This window comes from Orcinus orca, chromosome 5, assembly GCF_937001465.1.
Source record: "Orcinus orca chromosome 5, mOrcOrc1.1, whole genome shotgun sequence".
In the NCBI taxonomy this organism is placed as follows: Eukaryota; Metazoa; Chordata; class Mammalia; order Artiodactyla; family Delphinidae; genus Orcinus; species Orcinus orca.
In genome coordinates, this window is record NC_064563.1 from 12,636,920 (window position 1) to 12,659,807 (window position 22,888).

At 41.5% G+C, this 22,888-nt stretch overlaps 1 protein-coding gene and 1 long non-coding RNA gene across 8 annotated transcripts in view; one reads left to right on the plus strand and one right to left on the minus strand.

The window, feature by feature from the left end:
* The first annotated feature begins 7,780 nt into the window (after nt 1–7,780).
* On the plus strand, nt 7,781–20,895 carry LOC117202189 (uncharacterized). The gene is made up of 2 exons (XR_004484389.2): nt 7,781–7,908; nt 20,688–20,895. It is a non-coding gene; the product is annotated as an uncharacterized LOC117202189 (long non-coding RNA).
* BTD (biotinidase) overlaps nt 9,664–22,888 on the minus strand; it is a 56,407-nt gene continuing 43,182 nt past the window's right edge. For 6 of the 7 annotated variants that reach the window (XM_033432003.2, XM_012533814.3, XM_033432002.2 and 3 more), the window contains 2 exons: nt 19,475–19,624; nt 9,664–11,120 (listed from right to left, as the gene is read on the minus strand). In XM_033432003.2, coding sequence (XP_033287894.2) covers nt 9,948–11,120; nt 19,475–19,624 — 1,323 coding nt within the window. In that variant the 3' untranslated portion in view covers nt 9,664–9,947. Of the gene's footprint in view, nt 11,121–18,754; nt 18,845–19,474; nt 19,625–22,888 lie in introns of those variants that run through there. The other variant, XM_049710199.1, reaches the window with a different exon arrangement.

Here is a 22,888-nt window from a genome sequence, read left to right on the forward strand (position 1 = left end):
ATGTCATGTTAGTTTCAGGTATACAGCAAGGCGATCAGTTACATACATACATATATATATATATATATATATATATATATATATATATATATATATATATATATATTTCAGATTCTTTTCCCTTATAGGTTATTACAAAATACTGAGTATAGTTCCCTGTGCTATGTAGTAGGTCCTCATTGGTTATATATTTTATATATAGTAGTGCATATATGTTAATCCCAAACTCCTGATTTATCCTTCCCCTCCCCTTTCCCCTTTGGTAACCATAAGTTTGTTTTCTGTGTCTGTGGGTCTATTTCTGTTTTGTAGATAAGTTCATTTGTTTTATATTTTAGATTCCACATATAAGTGATATGATATTTGTCTTTCTCTGTCTGGCTTACTTCACTTACTGTGATAATCTCTAGGTCCATCCGTTGCTGCAAATAGCATTATTTCATTCCTTTTTAATGACTGAATAATATTCCAGTGTGTGTGTGTGTGTGTGTATGTGTACACCATATCTTCTTTATTCATTCATCTGTCGATGGACATTTACATTGCTTCCATGTCTTGGCTATTGTGAATAGTGCTGCTATGAACATTGGGGTGTATGTATCTTTTCAAATTATGGTTTTCTCCAGATATATGCCCAGGAGTGGGATTGCAGGATCATGTGGTATCTCTATTTTTAGTTTTTTAAGGAACCTCCATACTGTTCTCCATAGTGGCTGCACCAATTTACATTCCCAACAGTGCAAGAGGGTTCCCTTTTCTCCACACCCTCTCCAGCATTTATTGTTTGTAGACTTTTTAATGATGGCCACTCTGTGTGTGAGTTTTGATTTGCATTTCTCTAATAATTAGTGATGTTGAATATCTTTTCATGTGCCTGTTGGCCATCTGAATGTCTTCTTTAGAGAAATGTCTGTTTAGATCTTCTGCACATTTTTTTATTGGGTTGTTTGTTTTTTTGATATTGAGCTATATGAGCTGTTTGTATATTTTGGAGATTAATCCCTTGTTGGTCACATTGTTCGCAAATATTTTCTCCCAGTCCATAGATTGTCTTTTCATTTTGTTTGTGATTTCCTTTGCTGTGCAAAAGCTTTTAAGTTTAATTAGGTCCCATTTTATTTTTGTTTTTATTTCCATTACTCCAGGTGACGGATCCAAAAAGATACTGCTGTGATTTATGTCAAAGGGTGCTCTGCCTATGGTTTCCTCTAGGAGTTTTATAGTATCCGGTCTTACATTTAGGTATTTAATCCATTTTGAATTTATTTTTGTGTATGGTGTTAGAGAATGTTCTAATTTCATTCTTTTACATGTAGCTCTCCAGTTTTCCCAGCACCAGGCAAGAGTTTTAATGTTGCACTTGCCTTAGCAGGTGGATAAGAGCTGAGGCAAGCAACAGACAACCAAAAAGCTTAAAAAGAAAAGCTAGGGGACTAGATATCCATAAGACATGGTTCTAGGAATTCTAGAATGCCACACATACGTGGAGTTGTGTGCATGCTTGTGGAAGACCCGAGGCTACCGGAAATTCTTGCCTGTGCCTAATTTTGAGGCTCTGCACAAACAGGAAGTGAAAGCCAATTTTCAACTGCCAGGCTGTGTTCTAAAGATGTGCCCTTACGTACACAGCCCCTTGGCAAAGACCAGGGAATTCTTTTGGTCCCAGGTGTTTAAGGAAATCTCTGTCCAATCGTTAGCTGACAGCTAAGCTAAATGAGTAGAGACTTCATTGGCCACAAATGGCAAAAGATACAGACTTTACAGAACATGTTCAGAAAAGCCACTGAACCAGTATAACAAGCAGCAATAACAACAAACCCTGGGGAGGGAGATGAATCTGATTTCCAGAATTGCCATGTTATATTATTTTAAAAGTCCAGTTTTCAACAAAAGATTGAGATATGCAGAGAAACAATGTATGGCCCATACACAGGAAAAACAATCAATAGAAACTATCCTTGAAGAAGCTGAGACATTGGGTTTACTACACAAAGAATGTAAATCATTTATTGTATTTTTTAAATTTTATTTATTTTATTTTATTCACTTTATTTTTGGCCGCATTGGGTCTTCGTTGCTGCATGCGGGCTTTCTCTAGTTGTGGCGAGCAGGGGCTACTCTTCGTTGTGGTGCGAGGGCTTCTCATTGCAGTGGCTTCTCTTGTTGCAGAGCACGAGCTCTAGGCATGCAGGCTTCAGTAGTTGTGGCACACAGGCTCAGTAGTTGTGGCTCACGGGCTTTAGAGCGCAGCCTCAGTAGTTGTGGCGTACGGGCCTAGTTGCTCCACAGCATGTGGGATCTTCCCGGACCAGGGATCAAACCTGTGTCCCCTGCATTGGCAGGCGGATTGTTAACCACTGCACCACCAGGGAAGCCCATAAATCATTTATTTTAAACATGTTCAAGGGGCTAACAGAAAACATGTCTAAAGAATTAAGAGAAAGTTTTTTTTAAATGCTTCATCAAATAGAGAATATCGATAAATATACAGAGATAGTATTTTAATGTACATGGACTGCCTTCTGTGGAAAGAAGATGCCATCTAGGACTTTCATAGCTAGAGAAGAGAAGTCAATGCCTGGCTTCAAAGCTTCAAAGGACAGGCTGACTCTGTTGTTAGGGGCTAACATTGCAGTTAACAATGCAGCTGACATTGAAGCCAATACTCGGATTCTGAAAATCCTGGGACCCTTAAGAATTATGCTATCTATTCTGCCTGTCCTCCGTAACAACAAAGCCTGGATGACAGCACATCTGTTGATAACATGGCTTACTGAATATTTTAAGCCCGCTATTGAGACCTGTTGCTCAGAAAATAAGATTCCTTTCAAGACGACTGCTCATTGAGAATGCACCTGGTCACCCAAGAGCTCTGAGGGAGATGCACAATGAGATGCATGTTTCCATACTTGCCAACACAACATCCATTCTGCGGTCTATGGATGAAGGAGTAATTCTGACTTTCAAGCCTTATTATTTAAGAACTACATTTCCTAAGGGTATGGCTGCCATAGAGAGTGATCCCTCTGATGGATCTGGGCAAAGTCAACTGAAAACCTTCTGGAAAGGATTCACCATTCTAGATGCCATGACACATTCGTGATTCATGGGAAGAGGTCAAAATATCAACATAAACAGGAGTTTGGAAGAAGTTGATTCCAACCGTCACGGATGACTGTGAGGGTAGAGGAAACAACTGTAGATGTGGTGGAAACAGCAAGAGAACTAGAATTAGACGTGGAGCCTGAAGATGTGAATTGCTACAATCTCATGATAAAAGTTTAACAGATGAGGAGTTGCTGCTTATGGATGAACAAAGAAAGTGGTTTCTTGAGATGGAATCTACTCCTGGTGAACATGCTGTGAAGACGGTTGAAATGACAAAGGTTTAGAATATTACATAAACTTAATTGATAAAGCAGTGGTAGGCTTTGAGAGGATTGACTCCAATTTTGAAAGGTCTACTGGGGGTAAGATGCTGTCAAACAGCACTGCATGCTACAGAGAAATTGTTCATGAATGAAGAGTCAATTGATGGGGCAGACTGCATTGTTGTCTTATTTTAAGAAGCTGCCAGTCACCCCGGCCTTCAGCACCACCACCCTGATCAGTCAGCAGCCGTCAGCACTGAGCCGAGGCCCTCCACCAACAAAAAGATTACAACTCACTGAAAGCTCAGATGATGGTTAGCAGTTTTCAGCAATAAAGTGTTTTTTAATTAGGGCATATACAGTTTTTTAGAGATAATGCTATTGCACACCTAGTAGACTACAGTATATTGTAAACATAACTTTTATATTCAGTGGGAAACCAGAAATTAATATGAACTAAATTGTTATAAGTTAACATGTTAGTTGGAATACCCAGGACAAACACTAAGAAGATAACTATAAATTATAAAAGAAATGACAAGAGAATTAAAATGGTACACTAGAAAATATCTAACACAAAAGAAGGCAGTGATGGAGGCCTAGAGAAACAAAAAAGAACAGATACAAAACAAGTCGCAAAATGGCAGGTGTAAAATCTACATTATCGGTAATACATTGAATGTAAATAGATTAAACTCTAATTATAAGGCAGAGAGTAACAGAATGAATATAAAACATCCAATTATATACTGTCTATAAAACATGTGCTTTAGATTCAAAGACACAAATAAGTTGAAAGTCAGAGGATGAAGAGAAATACCATGGCAACAGCATCCAAAAGAGAGCTGTAATGGCTGTACTACTAAATAAATGAGAAATATTTTGAGATTAATGAAAGCAAAAATATAACATTCCATTTCACTGCAGTGAAAGCAGTGCTTAGAAGGAAATTAAGCTGTAAACACAGTAAAAAGGAAGAAAGGTTTCAAGTCTATAATCTTCCAGTTTAAGAAACTAGACAAAAGAAGTGCAGACTAAAATCCAAAGCAGGCAGAAGAAAACAATAGAAATTAGAGCAGAAATAAATGAAGTAGGGAGTCAAAAAAAATTAGAGAAAAATCAACAAAACAAAGTTCATTTACAAAAATCAACAAAATTGACAAACTTGTAGCTAGAATGACCAAGAAAAGAAGACGATTGAAAATCAGGAATGGGGCTTCCCTGGTGGCGCAGTGGTTGAGAGTCCGCCTGCCAATTCGGGGTATGTGGGTTCGTGCCCCGGTCCGGGAGGATCCCACGTGCCGCGGAGCAGCTGGGCCCGTGAGCCATGGCCGCTGAGCCTGCGCGTCCGGAGCCTGTGCACTGCAGCGGGAGAGGCCGCGGCAGTGGAAGGCCCGCGTACCACAAAAAAAAACAAAAAAATAAACAACAACAAAAAAGAAAATCAGGAATGAAGAGGGGGGAATTCTAACCTCACAGAAATAAAAAATTTATTAGAGTACTATGAATAATTACATACCAACAGATCTGCTAACCCAGATGAAATGAACAAATTCCTAGAAAGATAAACTATCAAAACTGTTTCAAGAAGAAATAGAAAATATGAGTAGGCCTATAACACGTAAAGACATTGAATTTGTAATTAAAAAAACTCCCCAGAAAGAAAAGCTCAGGACCAGGTGACTTCACTGGTGGATTCTACAAAACATTTGAAGAATTAACACCAGTCTTTCACAAACTCTTAAAAAACTGAAGAGGGGGAAACCACTTCCCAACTCACTCTGTGAAGTATTAACTTCATACCAAAACCAGACAAAGGCATCTCAAGAAAAGAACACTACAGACCCAATATCCTTTATGAATGTAGATGCAAAAATTATCAACAAAATAATATTGAACCAAATCTGTCACCATCTAGAAAGTCATATACACCATGAATATCCCTTATGAATACAGATGCAAAAGTCATCAAAAAAATACTATCAACCCAAATCTATCAATGCTTAAAAAGTAGTATATACCATGACCAAGTGGGATTTATCCCAGGAATGCAAGATATTTTCAACAAATAAAAATAAGCCAATGTTAAAAAAAATAAGCCAGTGTAATACACTGTATAATAAAGGGGGTAAACACTTGATTATCACTATTAATGGAGAAAAAGAATTTGAAACCCTTTCATGATAAAATCACTAAACACTAGGAGTAGAAGGAAACTTCTTCATCTATGAAAAGCCCACAGCTAACATCATACTTAATGATGAATGACCGAAAGCTTTTCCCCTAAGATCAGAAATGAGGCAAGGATGTCCACTCTCACCACATCTACTCAACACTGTACTAGAGGTTCTAGCCAGAACAATTAGGAAGGGGGCAAAAAAAAAAGGCATTCATATAAAAAGAAGTTAATCTATTTGTAGATGACATGATCTGGTATATAGAAAATCCTAAAAACTCCACTAGTACATTATTAGTGCTGATAAGTTCAGCAAGTTTACCGGACACAAGATCAATATAAAAAACCAACTCTATTTTTATACACTTGCAATTAACAATCCAAAAATGAAATTAAGAAAACAATTCCATTTATAATAGCATCCAAAAAATACCTGGGAATAAAAATAAAAGGAATATAAAAATTTGTACACTAAAAATGACAAAACTAAATGGGAAGACATCCTGTGTTCATGAACTGGAAGATTTAATATTATTAAAATGGCATTCCCCAAATTAATCTCCAGATTTAATGCAATACCTATCAAAATTCCACTGATTTTTTTGACAGAAATTGACCAAGTGACCCTAAAAAGTTCATATGGAACTGCAAAGGACCCAAAATAGCCAAAACAATTTTGATAAAGAACAAAGAGGACTCAACGCTTCCCAATTTAAAAACTTACTACAATGCTACTGTAATAAGGACAAGTGTGGTACTTGCTTTAGGACAGACATACAGATCAATGGAATAAAATTTAGTCTAGAGATAAACCTGTATATCTATGGTCAATAGATTTCAATAAGGTCACCAAGACAATACAATGGGGAAAGAATAATGTCTTTCAACAGATGGCGCTGGGACAGCTAGATGCTCACTTGCAAAAGAATGAATTTGCACCCCTATCTCACAACCCAGAAAAATTAACCTCAGTGGATCATAGATCTAAGCGTAAGAGCTCAAACAATAAAACTCTTAGAGGAAAACATAGCTGTAAGCCTATGACCTTTAATTAGGTATGACACCTAAAGCACAAGCAACCAAAGAAAGAAGATAAATTCGACTTCATCTTAAAATTAAAAATTTCATCACAAAATTAAAAACTTTTGTGTACCAAAAAACGGTATCAAAAAGTGAAAAGACAACCAACAAATGTAGAAAATATTTGCAGATCACTTATCTGATAAGGGTCTAATATCCAAAATAGACAAAAAACTCTTACAACTAAATAATAAAAATACAATCCAATTTTTTAAATGGGTGTAAGATTTTAATAATTTCTTCAAAGAAGATATATGGGTGGCCAATAAGCACTTGGAAAGACGTTCAGCGTTATTAGCAACTAGGGCAATGAAATCACAACCACGATGAGAAACCACAACCACTGAGATGGCTGTGATTTTAACAAACAGACAATAACAAGCATTAGCAAGGATGTGGAGAAATTTATACATTGCTAATAGGGATGCAAAATGATGCAGCCCCTTTGGAAAACAGTCTGTCTGACAGTTCCTCAAATAATTAAACATTGACTGGTATGACCCAGCAATTACACCCCTAGATATATACCCAAGGAATTGAAAAATGTATATTCACATATAAACTTGTACGTGAATATTCATGGCAGCATTATTCCTAATAGCCAAAAAGTGGAAACAACGCAAAGTCCACTAACTTAATGGATAAACAAATGTGGTATATCTATACAATGAAATACTATTCAACCATAAGAAGGGAGAACTTCTTATACATACTACACAAGGATAAACCTTGAGAACACTACACTAAGTGGAAGAAGGCAGGAACGAAAGGCCACATAGTGTATGATTCCATTTATATAAAATGTTCAGAATGGGCAAATCCGTAGAGATAGAAAGTGTATTAGTAGTTGCCATGGGATGGGGGGAGGGAGAATGGACATGACTGCTCGTGGGTACAGGGTTTCTTTTGGGGGTGAGGGCACTGAGCCGGCCGCCTGTGGGTCAGCACTGGCCCAGGTGGGTTTCCCTCAGCAGGGCTGTGGGCAGGCCCTCCTCTCGAGAGCCCATGGTGGGCACTGGGGCGGACAGGCTGCCAGCAGGCCGTGGCTTTACCTTCTCTTAAGAACAGGACTTTTTAAGCCCATCGTTGTCTCTCACTCCCTTGGCGCAGAAGAGCACAGAGAGGTGCAGCTGCACCCCCAGGAGAAACCACATGGACAGTCGCTTCCCCCAGGCCTCATTCCACCAAAAATACACTGGGTGTCTGCCCCTGTGTTATGGTCAAGATCGCCATCTGCTTCCTGAGTTTCAGGATCACAGCTGACAGAAGCGTATCACAACCGTGAGTCATACGTGCCTTTTTTTTCCTGAAAATGATTTATTTTATTCATTTCCCCCCTACCCTCCACTTTGTTCTGCCATCTGGCAACTACTTTTTATCGTAAAAAATCATAATTCTTGTCCCCCTCATTTCTACTTCATGAGCAGTTAGTTAGTTCTAAATTGTCAGTAGATAGTAACTCGGGGAAAGCTTTCAGTACTCTGCTCAGAAGAGCAAAATGTGCATCCAGCAGGTGCTTCAGAAATGGGTGCTGGGTGAAGCAGCTCCACCAAGCCTGTATTTGGGCCTGGCCTCTGCCTCTCTCTGGATGATTTGAATCATCTTGGCAGGAAGCAACAATATGCATTTCTGAGATGATTTCTGTTTCCCTGGAGCAGGGGCGGCCACATCCGGAGCCGTGTGCCCCCTCCAGCTCGCCCCTCCCGGGTCTGCGCCAGCATCTGGTGGGAGAGGTCCCCGTCCCGTTCCGGGGGGACCTCCTGGGTTTCCTCAGGAATCCTGAGCTGTTCCTGCAAATTCCCTGAAGGCCTGCCTGACTCATTCTAGGCCTTTGCAAGCGGGCAGTGAGTCAGCGGGTCTTTGCTTCTTTCCCACATGGATGATTCAGTACACATCCCACAAATGAGAAAACTGGGGCACAGCCAAGGTTCAAATAAACGGTCGAGGTCTACGTAGTGAAGAGCAAACAGGGAGGCCAAGAAAGTAAAGCTGGTCAGTCTGACCCTAGGATCTATGCTCTTCAGTATCCTGCCTAAAAGCCAGGAAGGGGTCTGGAAAGCCACACTGTGGGGGGAATGGGGAAAGAATTTCATTTTTTACTTCATGTAATTATGTATAGATATATGCAAATACTGTTTTTAAAAACCTGATTTATAAAGGAGATGAAACTAAATATAGCCACACATTGAAGAGGCAAATCATGGAAAGCTAACTCTCCATTTTCTTTAAAAGCTGCAGATTTTCCACCTTAAAAATGATCTGAAACAGTTACTAGGCATAGAGTCAAAGTGACTTTGAAATGTTGGATACAAACAATACAGACCAGTGGCCTAAAGAATGTCTTCACACACTGAATATGATTTTGCACGTGCAGTTCATATTTTGGGAGGTCCTCGCTCTGTCCCTGGTGGGCTTTCCAAAGACACCTGTTGAGTGACTGAATAAAGACTAAGCGGGCCAAACCCCACACCGTTCCTGCAACCCGTCTGCAAAGAGAAGGCCCTGCCAGCGGACTGGGAATGAATTCCCAGCATTGTTCCACCCTGCACAGTTGGGCAGCCGGAAGGCTCTTGCCCAGAGCTAGCGTGATTTATTAAGGTGCCTGGAATCCCTGGATGAGACACGCTGTGCACAAGAACCCTATGACTCATCTGTTCCCATCGCTGCCCTCTCTTCAGCACTTTTTTCCAGCCTCTCTCTCCGGCGCACTGCACTCTTTCTTTCCAGTTATTCTGAGTCCTGCCTGACACATTCCAATCACTGACAGAAAGGCATGTGTGAGAAAAGCTTCCCTTCTATTTTTAAAAGCTGCCTCAGGATCCACATTGCTGATGCTGCTGGCGGCTCTGGCACGATCAGTCCTGGGGGATGAATTCTGGCCAACCAGAATGGAAAAGTCCCCATGGCAGCCATTTCTAACACGGCTTTTGCTTTGAGAGTTTGTTTCTTACCCTAGAAAATGTTTGAGGCTTCTGAAATACCTGTATATCCTGGGTGTCACTTGATCAACAGCAAGAACACACACGAAACCTGCTGTTTTGTGGACATGTAAAATATAAACTGACATTTATTTTTGTGCTCTTAAAACAACTGTGTAATGGAAGATCTGCTGGAAGAAGACGTGGCTTGAATAATAGAAATGTGAGTAGAAAATACCAGAAAATGTCTCACGAATTTGTGCTTAAGAGAAAAAGACACTGGCGAAATCTGTCTCCCTACCTCTTCCCATGGCTCCCAGGATGGGCTCTGGAGCGAAGAAGTGGTCCCGGTGCTGTGAGTTTTGGGCAGTGCCAGTGCAGGAGGAGCCCACCCCACACCCCCTAGTCCTTCTCATACAACCGCCCGTAGAGAGCTGCCGTCACCAGGCCAGAGGACAGTTCGCTCTTCCTCAGGAAATAGTGATCATTCTCCCAGCCCAGCTGGTCAGGGGTTTCCAGGGTCATCCCTGAGGTCAGAAGCATTGGAAAGATATAGGAGGTACTGAAGTTCCCCCACAGGTGAAACTCAAATATCCCCGCAGCCTCTGTAACCTCCTGCCCACAGGTTTCAAAGCCAAGACCGCCACACTTGACCAGGGCACAGACTTGAACGTAGTAAGTGCCGTGCACAGTGTGAAGGCCGTCAAAGACCCCCAGGGCATACAGCTCCTTGGACAGAGTGGGCCTCTGGTAAAGCAAATGACAGCAAAGGCTATTTGCACAGACTTGGAGGTAGCCTTCCTTGCCCCACACGGGAACCAGGGTGAAATTGTCGTACATCATCTCAGAGTGAAACGTGGGAGGGGCATCCGTGTTCCATTTGGGGGCTCCATCACAGTGGACGTCCTGAGCATCCTTCTCAGAGTACGGATCTCCTGCCAAGATTTTTAAAAACTTACTGTGGGATGGGTCCATTTTCCCTGTGGCATTCCCTGTGCCAACGAGACCCTGTGGATTTTTGGCTACCTGGGCAATTATAAGGTGACCTTCGGGGCTTTCCATGTCATGGTGCCAAAAGGACTTCAGAGGGGCGTGTATGCCACTTCCCGTCATCCCCAGAGATGGATGGTGGATGTTCGCAGCCAGAAAGTTGACGCCGAAGGCGATGGCGAAACCCCTCTGAATCTGAATGGCTGCCAAGAGGGGGAGCTGGTTCATCCAGGCGGTCGGATACACGACATGCTTCACCTCCGAGTCTCTGAGGAGCCTGACAGCAGGGTCGAAGAACAATATGTCAAAGCAAGTGAAGATGCCAAACTTGCCAGCAAAGGGGGTATCAAAGGTGATGCGATCCACTTCCAGGGGGGTATTGAACGCTGCTTCAAAGTAGAGGTTTTGTTTGCGGTAGCTGTCAACCAGGGTTCCATTACTGCTGAACACCACGTTCGTGTTATACTGGTATCTGCCATCATTTGGGCACCCTGGGTCACTGCTATGACAAGGCTGCTTTGTCCCAAGATTGGCCACCAGGAACATCTCTCCCTTGACAGCCATACAACTCAGGCGCTGGAGGACCTAGAGGGAAAAAATAAAAGTGTAAATAAAGGAAATTTTTAAACCCTGCCTTTTTCTTACAATTTTAAAATAGTACCTGTATTGTATCGATAATATATAAATAGCTATCATAAATCCATAAGAAAAAAGTAACCACTACTGAAAGCGTGCAAAGGATATGAACAGGTGGTTCACAGATGAACAAATACAAATGGCCAACAAACATTGACAAGATGCTCAGTCTCATTAGTAGTAAGGAGATACAAATTAAAATGATAATGAGATATCATTTTTCACCTCTATAAGATTGGCAAAAATTAAAAAGACTGTTCTATCTTGCATTGACCAAAGGATGGGCAAACAGGCACTCATGCACTATTACTGGGGATGCAAAGTGCAATCAAAATCTTTTAAAGGGAAAACTTGGGGCTCTTTAAAAAATAATTTTTAAAAGTGCTTATCTTGGGGGGCTCCAATCAATATGGTGGACCAGAAGGACATGGAGCTTACCTCCTCCCACAAATACATCAAAAATACATCTACATCTGGAACAATTCTCACAAAACACCTACTGAACCCTGGCAGAATATCTCCAACACCCAAAATCGCAAGAAGGATCTCCACACAACTGGGTAGAGCGGAAAAAAAGAAAAGGGAATTGGGACAGGACTTGTGCCCCTGGGAGGTAGTTGTGAAAGAGAAAAGGTTCCCACACTCTGGGAAGCCCCTTCAGTGGAGAGGAGAATCAGCCAGGCCACTGCCCTGCACTCCTCAGCCTGAGACGTGCATCCACTGGTATGTGCTGGGGCTGGGTGCTGAAACTCAGGCTTCAGAGGACGGACCTGGGGAGAGCACTGCGGTTGGCTGCAGAGACAGCCTGAAGGGGCTGGAGTGTGGTACGGGCTGCAACCAGCGGTATACATGGAGGAAGCCCGGGCCCTCCACAGAAGCAAAGGGCCTTTGTTAAGGAGCGCGGAAGGGAGGGGCGAGCCTGCCACAGTAGCCTCACTTTCGGCATGCTCATGGCAGGTGTGTGCCGCCACTGAAACCCCATTGTCAACACGCATGTCAGCAAAGCGAGGGATGGGGCCCACCACAGCAGCCTCTTTCTCCATGCGCTCCTCTACGAGCTCTGGGAGCGTGCTAATGGGTTGCCCACATGCAGAGGTAGGGCTGAAATCTGAGCCCTCTCCCTGTGGCTGTGCAGATTTACCCTACTGGGGCCTGCTTTGTAAACTCAGCGCCTGAGGGACACCCAAGTGGACAATGGGTGTTCCCGTGGCTGGGACAGGACTGGCCTTAGCATCTGTGGGCTTTGTGGGTGCATGTACATAGAGGCTGGGCCAGGGTCTGGGCTGCTTCCATAGCTCCCACAGCAGGTCCAGGTGTGTGACTACTGCAGTCTTGGTACCTGACTTCAATGGATTTGCACTGGTAACCTTGTGAAAACAATGCCTGAGGGACATCAGGGCTGACTGCCAGCATTCCCAAGGTTGAGATGGGGCTGAAGGCAGTGCCAATAACAGTGTACTTTGTAAGCATACAATAGGTGACACCACAGAGCACCCTTACGGGTGAACAGCTCTGGCAGAGGAATATTTAGTGGGTCCTCTCCCAGTGGGAGCGCTCCAATCCTGCCTACTTCATACCCCAGCTCAGAAATGGATCCTAGGGGCTTCTACTCCAACAACTAGGAAGAAGACCCTGCTCAATACCCAGTGCAGGCTCTGGTCACCACACCACCACCACACCTCCTATCAAGGGCATAACGGCCAGCACACACTGAGGAAAGAGGTCGCAGGCATTCATAGTGAAAACAGCCCTCATACCAAAAAATATTAAACCCACACAGGCTACACAGGGACACTCCCACATAAAAATAGCCTTCCAGGACCACAGTAGATAATTGTTTCTCCCAAACTCACAGAGTAAGAGAAACATAAGTAAAATAAAGAAGCAGAGGAGCCACTCCCAATTAAAAGATCAAGAGAATTCCCCTGAAAGAACAAACAATGAAACAGATCTCTTTAACAAGTTCAAATAAAGGAGATAATGAAAATACTAAAGGAATTAAGAAGGACTATTGATAGAAATGCAGATTACTGTAAAAAGGAACTAGAAAAATAAAGAGGAGCTAAGAAAAATTAGAAAACTCATTTGCCCAGACAAAAGCTGAGCTAAAGGCAATGAACAGCAGATTGAATAATGCAGAAGAACAAATAAATGATCCAGAAGGTAGAATAATGGAAATCACCTAATCAGAACAGTAGACAGAAAGCCAGATTAGAAAAAATGAAAGCAATATAAAAGACCTATGGGATAATGTAAAACATGTAAAACATGCCTATCTATACATAATAGGGAGTCTAGAGGAAAAGAAAGAGAAAAGGGGATCGAAAATGTATTTGAAGAAATTACGGCTGAAAACTTCCCAAACCTAAAGAAAGAAACAGATATCCAGGCACAGGAAGCACAGAGGGTCCCAAACAAGGTGAACCAAAACAGACCTACACCAAGACATACTATAAGTAAAAAAGGCAAAAGTCAAAGATAGACGATTCTAAAGGCAGCAAGAGAAAAACAGAGTTCCTTACAAGGGAACCCCTAAAAGGCTACCAGCTGATTTCTCTACAGAAAAGCTGCAGGCCAGAAGGGAGTGGCAAGCTGCAACCTAGGATACTCTACCTAGCAAGATTATCATTTAGAATAGGAGAGAGAAAGACTTTCCCAGACAAGCAAAAGCTAAAAGAATACAGCAGTAGTAAACCTATCCAAAGGGAAATATTGAAAGGTCTTCTCTAAATAGAAAAGAAGAAGGAATCTATAGGAAAGAGGAAAATCACAATTGGAAAATAAATCACTTAAATAAGCCAGTACACAGATTAAAATAAAAATGATAACCACAATGAACAGCAAACAGATGAATATGAAGGTGTAAAATCATAAAATAATTAAAATCATAAAATGTGAAAGAGGAGAGTATGAAAACGTAGATTATTTTTCTACAACGTGTTTCAGTCTGTATGACTACCCGTCTAAAGCAATTAGATATAGGAAGGGGTTAATGTGCTTGAAATACAGGGTAACCACAAATCAAAAACATACAATATATTCGAAAAAACCAAAAAGAAGAGAACATAAGCATAACACACAAAAAGATCATCAAACTGCGAAAGGGAAAAGAAAAAGGAACAAAGAAGAAATTAAAAAATCAAGTAGAAAACAAGTTCTAAAGTGGCAATAAATACATATCTATCAATAGTTACCTTAAATGTCAGTGGACTAAATGCTCCAATCAAAAGACACAGAGTGGAAGATTGGGTTAAAAAACAAGAGCCTACAATATGCTGCTTACAAGAGACTCACTTTAGGGCAAAGGACACACAGGTTGAAAGTGAGGGGGTGGAAAAATATTTCATGCAGACAGAAATGACAGGAAAACAAGGGTCACAATACTCATATCAGACAAAACAGATTTTAAAACAAGGGCCATAAAGAAAGATAAAGAAGGACTCTATATAATGACAAAAGGATCAATACAAGAAGATACTACACTCATCAACATATATGCACCCAATACAGGAGCAGCCAAATACATAAAACAAATACAGACATAAAGGGAGAAACTGACAGGAGCACAATAATAGGAGACTTTAACACCCCACTCACATCAATGGACAGATCTTCTAGACAGAAAATCAATATGGCAACAGAGATCCTAAATGATAACAATCGAAAAGTTGGACTTAATTGACATTTTCAGGACATTAAATTTTTAAAAAATGCATTCTTTTCAAGTGCACATGGAACGCTCTCTAGGATTGACACCATACTAGGGCACAAAATAAGCCTCAGCAAATTTAAGAGGACAGAAATTATTTCAAGCATCTTTTCTGACCACAATGGCATGAAACTAGAAATCAACCCCAGAAAAAAAAAATGAGAAAAGACAATTACATGGAGACTAAACAACATGCTACTAAAATGCCAATGGGTCAACAATGAAATCAAAGAAGAAATTAAAAAATACCTTGAGGCAAATGACAATGAAAACACAACCATACAAAATCTATGGGATGGGCTTCCCTGGTGGCGCAGCAGTTGAGAGTCCGCCTGCCGATGCAGGGGACACAGGTTCGTGCCCCAGTCCGGGAAGATCCCACATGCCGTGGAGCGGCTGGGCCCGTAAGCCACGGCCGCTGAGCCTGTGCATCTGGAGCCTGTGCTCCGCAACAGGAGAGGCCACAACAGTGAGAGGCCTGCGTACCGCAAAAAAAAAAAAAAAAAAAAAAATCTATGGGATAGAGCAAAAGCAGTTCTTAGAGGGAAGTTCATAGTGATACAGGCCTTCCTCAAAAAACAAGAAAAATATCAAACAACCTAACCTACCACCTAAAAGAATTAGGAAAAGAAGGGCAAACAAAACCTAAAGTCAGCAGAAGGAAGGAAATAGTAAAGATCAGAGAGGAAAATGAATAAAATGGAGATTAAAAAACAATAGAAAAAAATCAATAAAACCAAGAGCTGGTTCTTTGAAAGGGTAAACAAAATCAACAAACCTCTGCTCAGGCTCACTAAGAAGAAAAGAGAGGGGACCCAAATAAACAAAATATGAAATGAAAAAGGAGAAATAACAATCAATACTGCTGAAATACAGAAAACCATAAGAGAATACTATGAACAATTATACGCCAACAAATTGGACAACTTAGAAGAAATGGACAAGTTTCTAGAATCATACAGGCCACCAAAACTGAATCAAGAAGAAATAGAAAATTTGAACAGACTGATCACTACAAGTGAAATAGAATGTGTAATAAAAAAAAAAAAGAAAACTTCCTGCAAACAAAAGTCCAGGACCAGATGGCTTCACTGGGGAATTCTGCCAAACATACAAAAAATAACCTATACTGATCCTTCTCAAACTCTTCCAAAAGATTGAAGAGGAGGGGCCACTCACAAAGACATTCTATGAAGCCACCATCACCCTGATACCAAAACCAGACGAAGCCACTACCAAGTAAGAAAATTACAGGCCATTATCTTTGAGGAATATAGATGCAAAAATTCTCAACAAAATATTAGCAAACTGAATCCAACAACACATAAAAAAGATCATGCACCACAACCAAGTTGGCTTCATCCCAGGGTCACAAGGATGGTTCAGTATACACAAATCAATGTGATACATCACATCAACAAAAGACAAAAAACACATGATCATCTCAATAGATGCAGAAAAAGCATTTGATAAAATTCAACATCCACTCATGAAAAAAACTCTCACTAAAGTTGGTATAGAGGGAATATATCTCAACATAATAAAAGCTTTTTATGACAAACCCACAGCCAATATAATACTCAAAGGTGAAAAGCTGAAAGCCTTCCCGCTAAAATCTGGAACAAGACAGGGATGCCCACTCTCACCACCTGTAGTCAACATAGTACTGGAAGTCCTAGCCACAGCAATCAGACAGGAAAAAGAAATAGAAAGTATCCGAATTGGAAGGTAAGAGGTAAAACTGTCATTATGTGCAGATGACATACTATATATATATAGTCTATAGTAACACTAAAGACTCCACACAAAAACTACTAGAACTGATAAATGAATTCAGCCAGGTAGCAGGATACAAGATTAACATACAGAAATCAGTTGCATTTCTGTACACTAAAAATAAATTATCAGAAAGGGAATGTAAAAAAAACAATCCCTTTTAAAAGTGCATCCAAAAAAAAAAAAAAAAACTTAGGAATAAACCTGACCAAGGAGGTGAAAGACTTATATGCTGAGAACTATAAAATATTAATAAAGGAAATTGAAGATGATTTAAAGAAATGGAGGGATTTCCCAGGTGGCGCAGTGGTTAAGAATCCACCTGCCAATGCAGGGGACATGGGTTCGAGCCTTGGTCCGGGAAGATCCCACACGCTGCGGAGCAAACTAAGCCCGTGAGTCATAACTACTGAGCCTGCGCTCTAGAGCCTGCAAGCCACAGCTACTGAGCCCATGAGCTGCAACTACTGAAGCCTGCACGCCTAGAGCCCTTGCTCTGCAACAAGAGAAGCCACTACAATGAGAAGCCCGTGCACAACGAAGAGTAGCCCCCGCTCGCCATAACTAGAGAAAGCCCATGTGCAGCAACAAAGACCAAACACAGCCAAAAATAAATAATTTTTAAAAAATAATTTTAAAAAATAAAGAAATGGAAAGATATCCCATGCTCTTGGATTGGAAGAATTAATATTGTTAAAATGGCCATACCACCCAAAGCAATCTACAGATTTAATGCAATCCCTATCAAATTACCCATGACATTTTTTCACAGAACTAGAACAGATAAGCCTAAAATTTATATAGAACCATAAAAGACCCAGAATTGCCAAAGCAATCCTGAGGAAAAAGAACAAAGCTGGAGGCATAACCCTCCCAGACTTCAGACAATACTACAAAGCCACAGTAATCAAAACAGTGTGGTCTTGGCACAAAAACAAACATATGGATCAATGGGACAGAACAGGGAGCCCAGTAATAAACCCACACATCTACAGGGAGTTAATCTTCAACAAAGGAGGCAAGAATATACAATGGAGAAAAGACAGTCTCTTCAGCAAGTGGTGTTAGGAAAGCTGGACAGCCACATGTAAATCAATGAAGTTAGAACACATCCTCACACCATACACAAAAATAAACTCAAAATGGCTTAAGGACTTAAATATAAGACATGACACCATAAAACTCCTCAAAGAGAACATAGGCAAAACATTCTCTGATAGAAATTGTACCACTGTTTTCTTAGGTCAATCTCTCAAGGCAACAGAAATAAAAGCAAAAATAAACAAATGGGACCTATTCAAACTTTATAAGCTTTTCTACAGCAAAGGAAACCATAAACAAAACGAGAAGACAACCTACAGACGAGGATAAAATATTTGCAAATGATGTGACTGACAAGGGCTCAATTTCCAACACATACAAACAGCTCACACAACTCAACAAGAAAAAAACAATCCAATCGAAAAATGGGCAGAAGACCTAAACAGACATTTCTCCAAAGAAGACATACAGATGGCCAACAGGCACATCAAAAGATGCTTAACATTTCTAGTTATTAGAGAAATGCAAATCAAGACTACAATGAGGTAGCACCTCACAGCGGTCAGAATGGCCATCATTAAAAAGTCTACAAATAACAAATGCGGGAGAGAGTGTGGAGGAAAAGGAACCCTCTTACACTGTTAGTGGGAATGTAAATTGGTGCATCCACTGTGGAAAACAGTGTGGAGGTTCCTCAAAAAACTAAAAACAGAACTACCACATGATCTAGCAACCCCATTCCTGGGAATATAACCAGACAAAACTATAATTCAAAAAGAAACATGCATCCCTGTGTTCACAGCAGACTATTCACAGTAGCCAAGACATGGAAACAATCTAAATGTCCATCGACAGATGAATGGGTAAAGAAAACGTGGTATGTGTGTATAGATATATACACATATACATATATACATACACACAATGGAATACTACTCAACCATAAAAAGAATGAAATAATGCCATTTGCAGCAACATGGATGGACTTAGAGATTATCATATTAAGTGACGTTAAGTCAGAAAGAGAAAGACAAATACCTTTGATATCATTTATATGGGGAATCTAAAATATACACAAATGAACTTATCTATGAAACAGAAAGAGACTCACAGATATAAAGAACAGACTTCTGGTTGCCAGGTGGGGCTGGGGAGGGATGAATTGAGAGTTTGGGATTAGCAGATGCCAACTACTATATATAAAATAGATAAACAAGGTCCTACTATACAGCACAGGGAACCATATTCAATATCCTGTGATAAACCATAATGGAAAAGAATATAAAAAATAGTGAATATATGTAAGTATAACTGAATCACTTTGCTGTACAGCAGAAATTAACACAACATTGTAAATCAACTGTACTTCAGTAAAAATAATAAAATTAAAAAATAAAGATGTCAGTATCTATGAGATGCATAGAAAAGAATATAGGTGGATGCACTGACGGCAGTTTGTCTAGAAAGGGAGGTGGCTGAGGGATGGGGTGTGGTGAAGGTGGGCTTTCATTTTATTAACTTTGATTTGTTGTAGAAGCGTATATTCATGCATTTCTTGTGTGATCAACAAATAGAGAACGATCCGCAGATGAGTAAATGCCTCATAATAGCAGACATTTTTAAGTGAATGACTGGCACAGGGAGCTCGGGTTTGGCTCTCAGGCCCCTAAGGGCTCCTGTCACTCTCATTCAACACGTCCTGGCTCTTGGCCCTTGGCTTGGTTCATCTCCGTGAGCCTCCCACCTCCTGAGGAGGAAGGCTGGTCCCCTTACATACTTCCGTGTCATGGAATCGGTGGGGCTCCAGGCATGGGTTCCACCTGACCAAGTAGGGAGGAGGCAGGAAGTCCAAAAACGGGTAAATGGATGTTCTTGTGAAGTTGAATCCATGGATGCCATCTTCTGGAAACACTATAATCTGTACACCCTGCAAGTCAAAACATCAGAAATAGTCCGTTAACAGATAACGGGAAGCACCCCTTCATTCCTCTGACAGCCGTCCTGCAGCTGCTCTGAACCAGGAACCACAGAGGTCCAGACGTGGTAGCTGGGCTCGGCAGGGATCTGAGCCTTGGGGGAGCCGTCTCACTTGGCCTAACTCTGAGGGAAGAAAGACCAGGTCTTCTAGGGACCAGCACTGTACCGAGGGCTGGCCAGGGAAGAAGGTTACAAGTGAGTTTGGATGGGTTTGGAGTTGGTGGTGGTGCCATGGGAGATGGAGCGGCGACTGTAACAGGCCTGAGTATCAGGCTTAGCAGATGTGCTACCTCTAGTCCGGTGGGTGGTTTTCAACCTTCATTGTGCTTCTAAATCAGACAGGGGACTTCTGAAAACACAATCTTTGCTCAGCAGTGATGCTTGGGCCCATCCCTAAAAAGTCTGCTTCAATCAACTGTGGGTGCGGTCCCGGCAACAGGTCCCCACATGATTCTAATGGGCCCCAGTGGGCTGGTGGGTGAAAGTCAAGTGCATTGATTTTAGCATAGGGACCGGGACTTGCTCTAACTTGCATTTCTCCCACCGGGAGTTAGGAGACTCCCGTCAGAGCCCTGACCGCCCTACAGGCCTTCTCCCACACCTGGAGACGCTGGGGGTCCTTGCCTGTGACAGCCCGAGGCTCCCTGTGACAGGGGCAGCAACCTGAGGAAACCCAAACAGGGCAGCCCTCAGCTCCCAGTGCCAGGGCCCCTTCGGCTGCCGCTCTGCACTTGCTCGGCTGAAAATGTTAAGCCTGGAGCAGCATCACCCCACAGTGAAAGGTGGAGGAGCAGGCATGAATAATCTAAAATCACAGGCAATTTGAGTCACTATTTCTGGAATGCACTGCAAACTCCTTATAATTTTTTTCCTGGTTATAAAAAATTTTTCAAAAGTTTCAGTGTAGAAAATTTGGAAAACACAACATAAAGGAAGAATTCATAATCCTATATCATGAAGATACTTATTGTTAACATCTTGCCTCTTTTCATTTTTTCCCCCTCTCTGTATAGGTGTGTGCGTGTATAATTGAGACAATAATAAACATACGGTTTTCCACCTTGACCCTCTCGCTACAGAGCATCAAGACTACAAAGATACCTTCAGAAATATCGCTTGTATTATATGCTGGATTATATTTAAGAGGACACCGCAGTTTATCCTCTGTTATTGGGCATTTGAATTGTTCCCAACTTTTTGTAATAAAAAAACTGTGGTGACCATCTGTGTACAGGGTGCTCAAAACACTTCCTGAATGAGCGTTGTACACAAATCTTTGATTGGAGCTCTGATTATTTCTTTAGAATAAAGGCTTATAAGTGAAAATACTGAGTCAAGTGTATGAAAAATTTTAAATTCTTAATATACGTTGCCAAGTAGCTTTCCAGAAAGCTTACAGCAATGTACACTCCCTCCAGCAGAATACGAGACTGGTCATCTTATTGCACATTAGAAAGAAAAATGATCACAAACTTGGAAATAAAGCAAGATGAAGAATTTATGTATACATTCTTTGTATACGTGTATCTTTCTACAATATACCAGGGTACTGACAAGCACACTCGAGGATTATCCATCTAGTGAATGTATCGCTGTTTGACTTTGCTATTTAATAAAACACCCTAAACATGACAGTTTTATTGCCCTGTACGACATTAGCCTGTTTTGTATCTATTAGCAGATTCATCTCAACATTCATTTGACTGATGGATACACTCACATCTGTTCCTCAAGTTATCTTTTGAACCAGCTTTACCATCTTGCTGGTTCCTGAGTTAATTAATGAGTTAAATAAGAGCTTTGACACATGTCCATTCTTCTCTATGTGTAAGAGTCATGTTTCTAACTTTCTGAAAATTATACTTGGACACATGTTTTCCTTTATTAAAAACACAACTTTGAAAGCACAGAATGGTTTCCTATGGACATTAACAGTTATGGATACATATTAGATCAATATTCAAATTAAATTGTGTTTCCTGAATATACATCTGCCCAGAATGAGGAGTCAGACTTGAGCCGGGACAGAACTTTGGGTCTGATGTGATTACTCATCCATTCTAGGAAGGAATTTGCATTCCTGATAAAGGGCTTGAGCAATTTTCTGACAGACCAGTGAGCTCAAGAACTCCTGGGGAATTCCGGGTGCCAACCCAGCTGACCACTCAGCCTAATATCTTTAAGCGCAACTCCTTTTCTTCCCTGTAAATGAAAGAACTCAAGCGAGAACTCATTTAATTGGCCTGCGGGAACCTCTGCCCTTATAGCAAGTTTGATATAAAACTTTGACACATGCATGGCATCAACCTGTGTTAGAGGTTACTTTAACACATATAACCACGTAGGGGAGCCGAGATGTCTGTAAGCCCTAAAAAATGACTGGATCAGCAGCTTTGTACCTGCTCCTGGACCACAAACAGAGAAGGAATGATGCCTGCTGGCAGCATGGGTTCAAGAAAAACATATGTTTCATTTGGGGGCAGGTGATTAAAATGCAGGGGAAAACTGCAGTCACAGTCTCTGGGTTTCAGTACGGCATCTGCCAAGTGTCTTAGCGTGGTCTTGTGGACAGGATGGAGAAGAAGGGGGTGACATTTCAGCTGCCTGCAAGCCAACACCTCCGTGCAGAGAATGGACCTGTGTCAGGAGGAGGCCTGCCGGCACGGGCTGGGATGTTTTTACACCGGCTTCGGTGCAGACCCAAATGAGGTATGTCCCAGAAGTGTGAATGACGTGAAGGTAACTGATATGCAGGATGTCTGTCAGTGAAGATCCCCAAATAGCCCACCAGGATGAAATTTAATGGCACAAATGTGAGGCTTTGCTCTCGGGTTAAATAAATTAACCTTACAAGTACAGGACAGCCATGGCAGCGTGTGTGTCTGTGTGAAAAGGGCTCAGGGGCTTTGGCTGACAGCAAGCGCCTGATGAACACACAGCAAGGTGTGGCTGCCAAAAGCTTTCCTTCTGGGGACAACACGTAGAATGAGAACGGTGGCAGCTTTCCCCCGCCCTGCCCTCGACAAAACCGCGTGCAGCTCAGGGCACAGACGTAACCCGGAAAGTCTTGGGGGACAGGGCTGGAACCGCAACCCTCGGGGAACTGTGGATAGGACTGGAGAGACAGCCTGGGAGAGATGCTGGGGCCGTCCTCAGATCTGGGAAAGATGGCGTGTGTGGGATGGGATTCAGTCTGTTCTGTTTGGCAGGACAG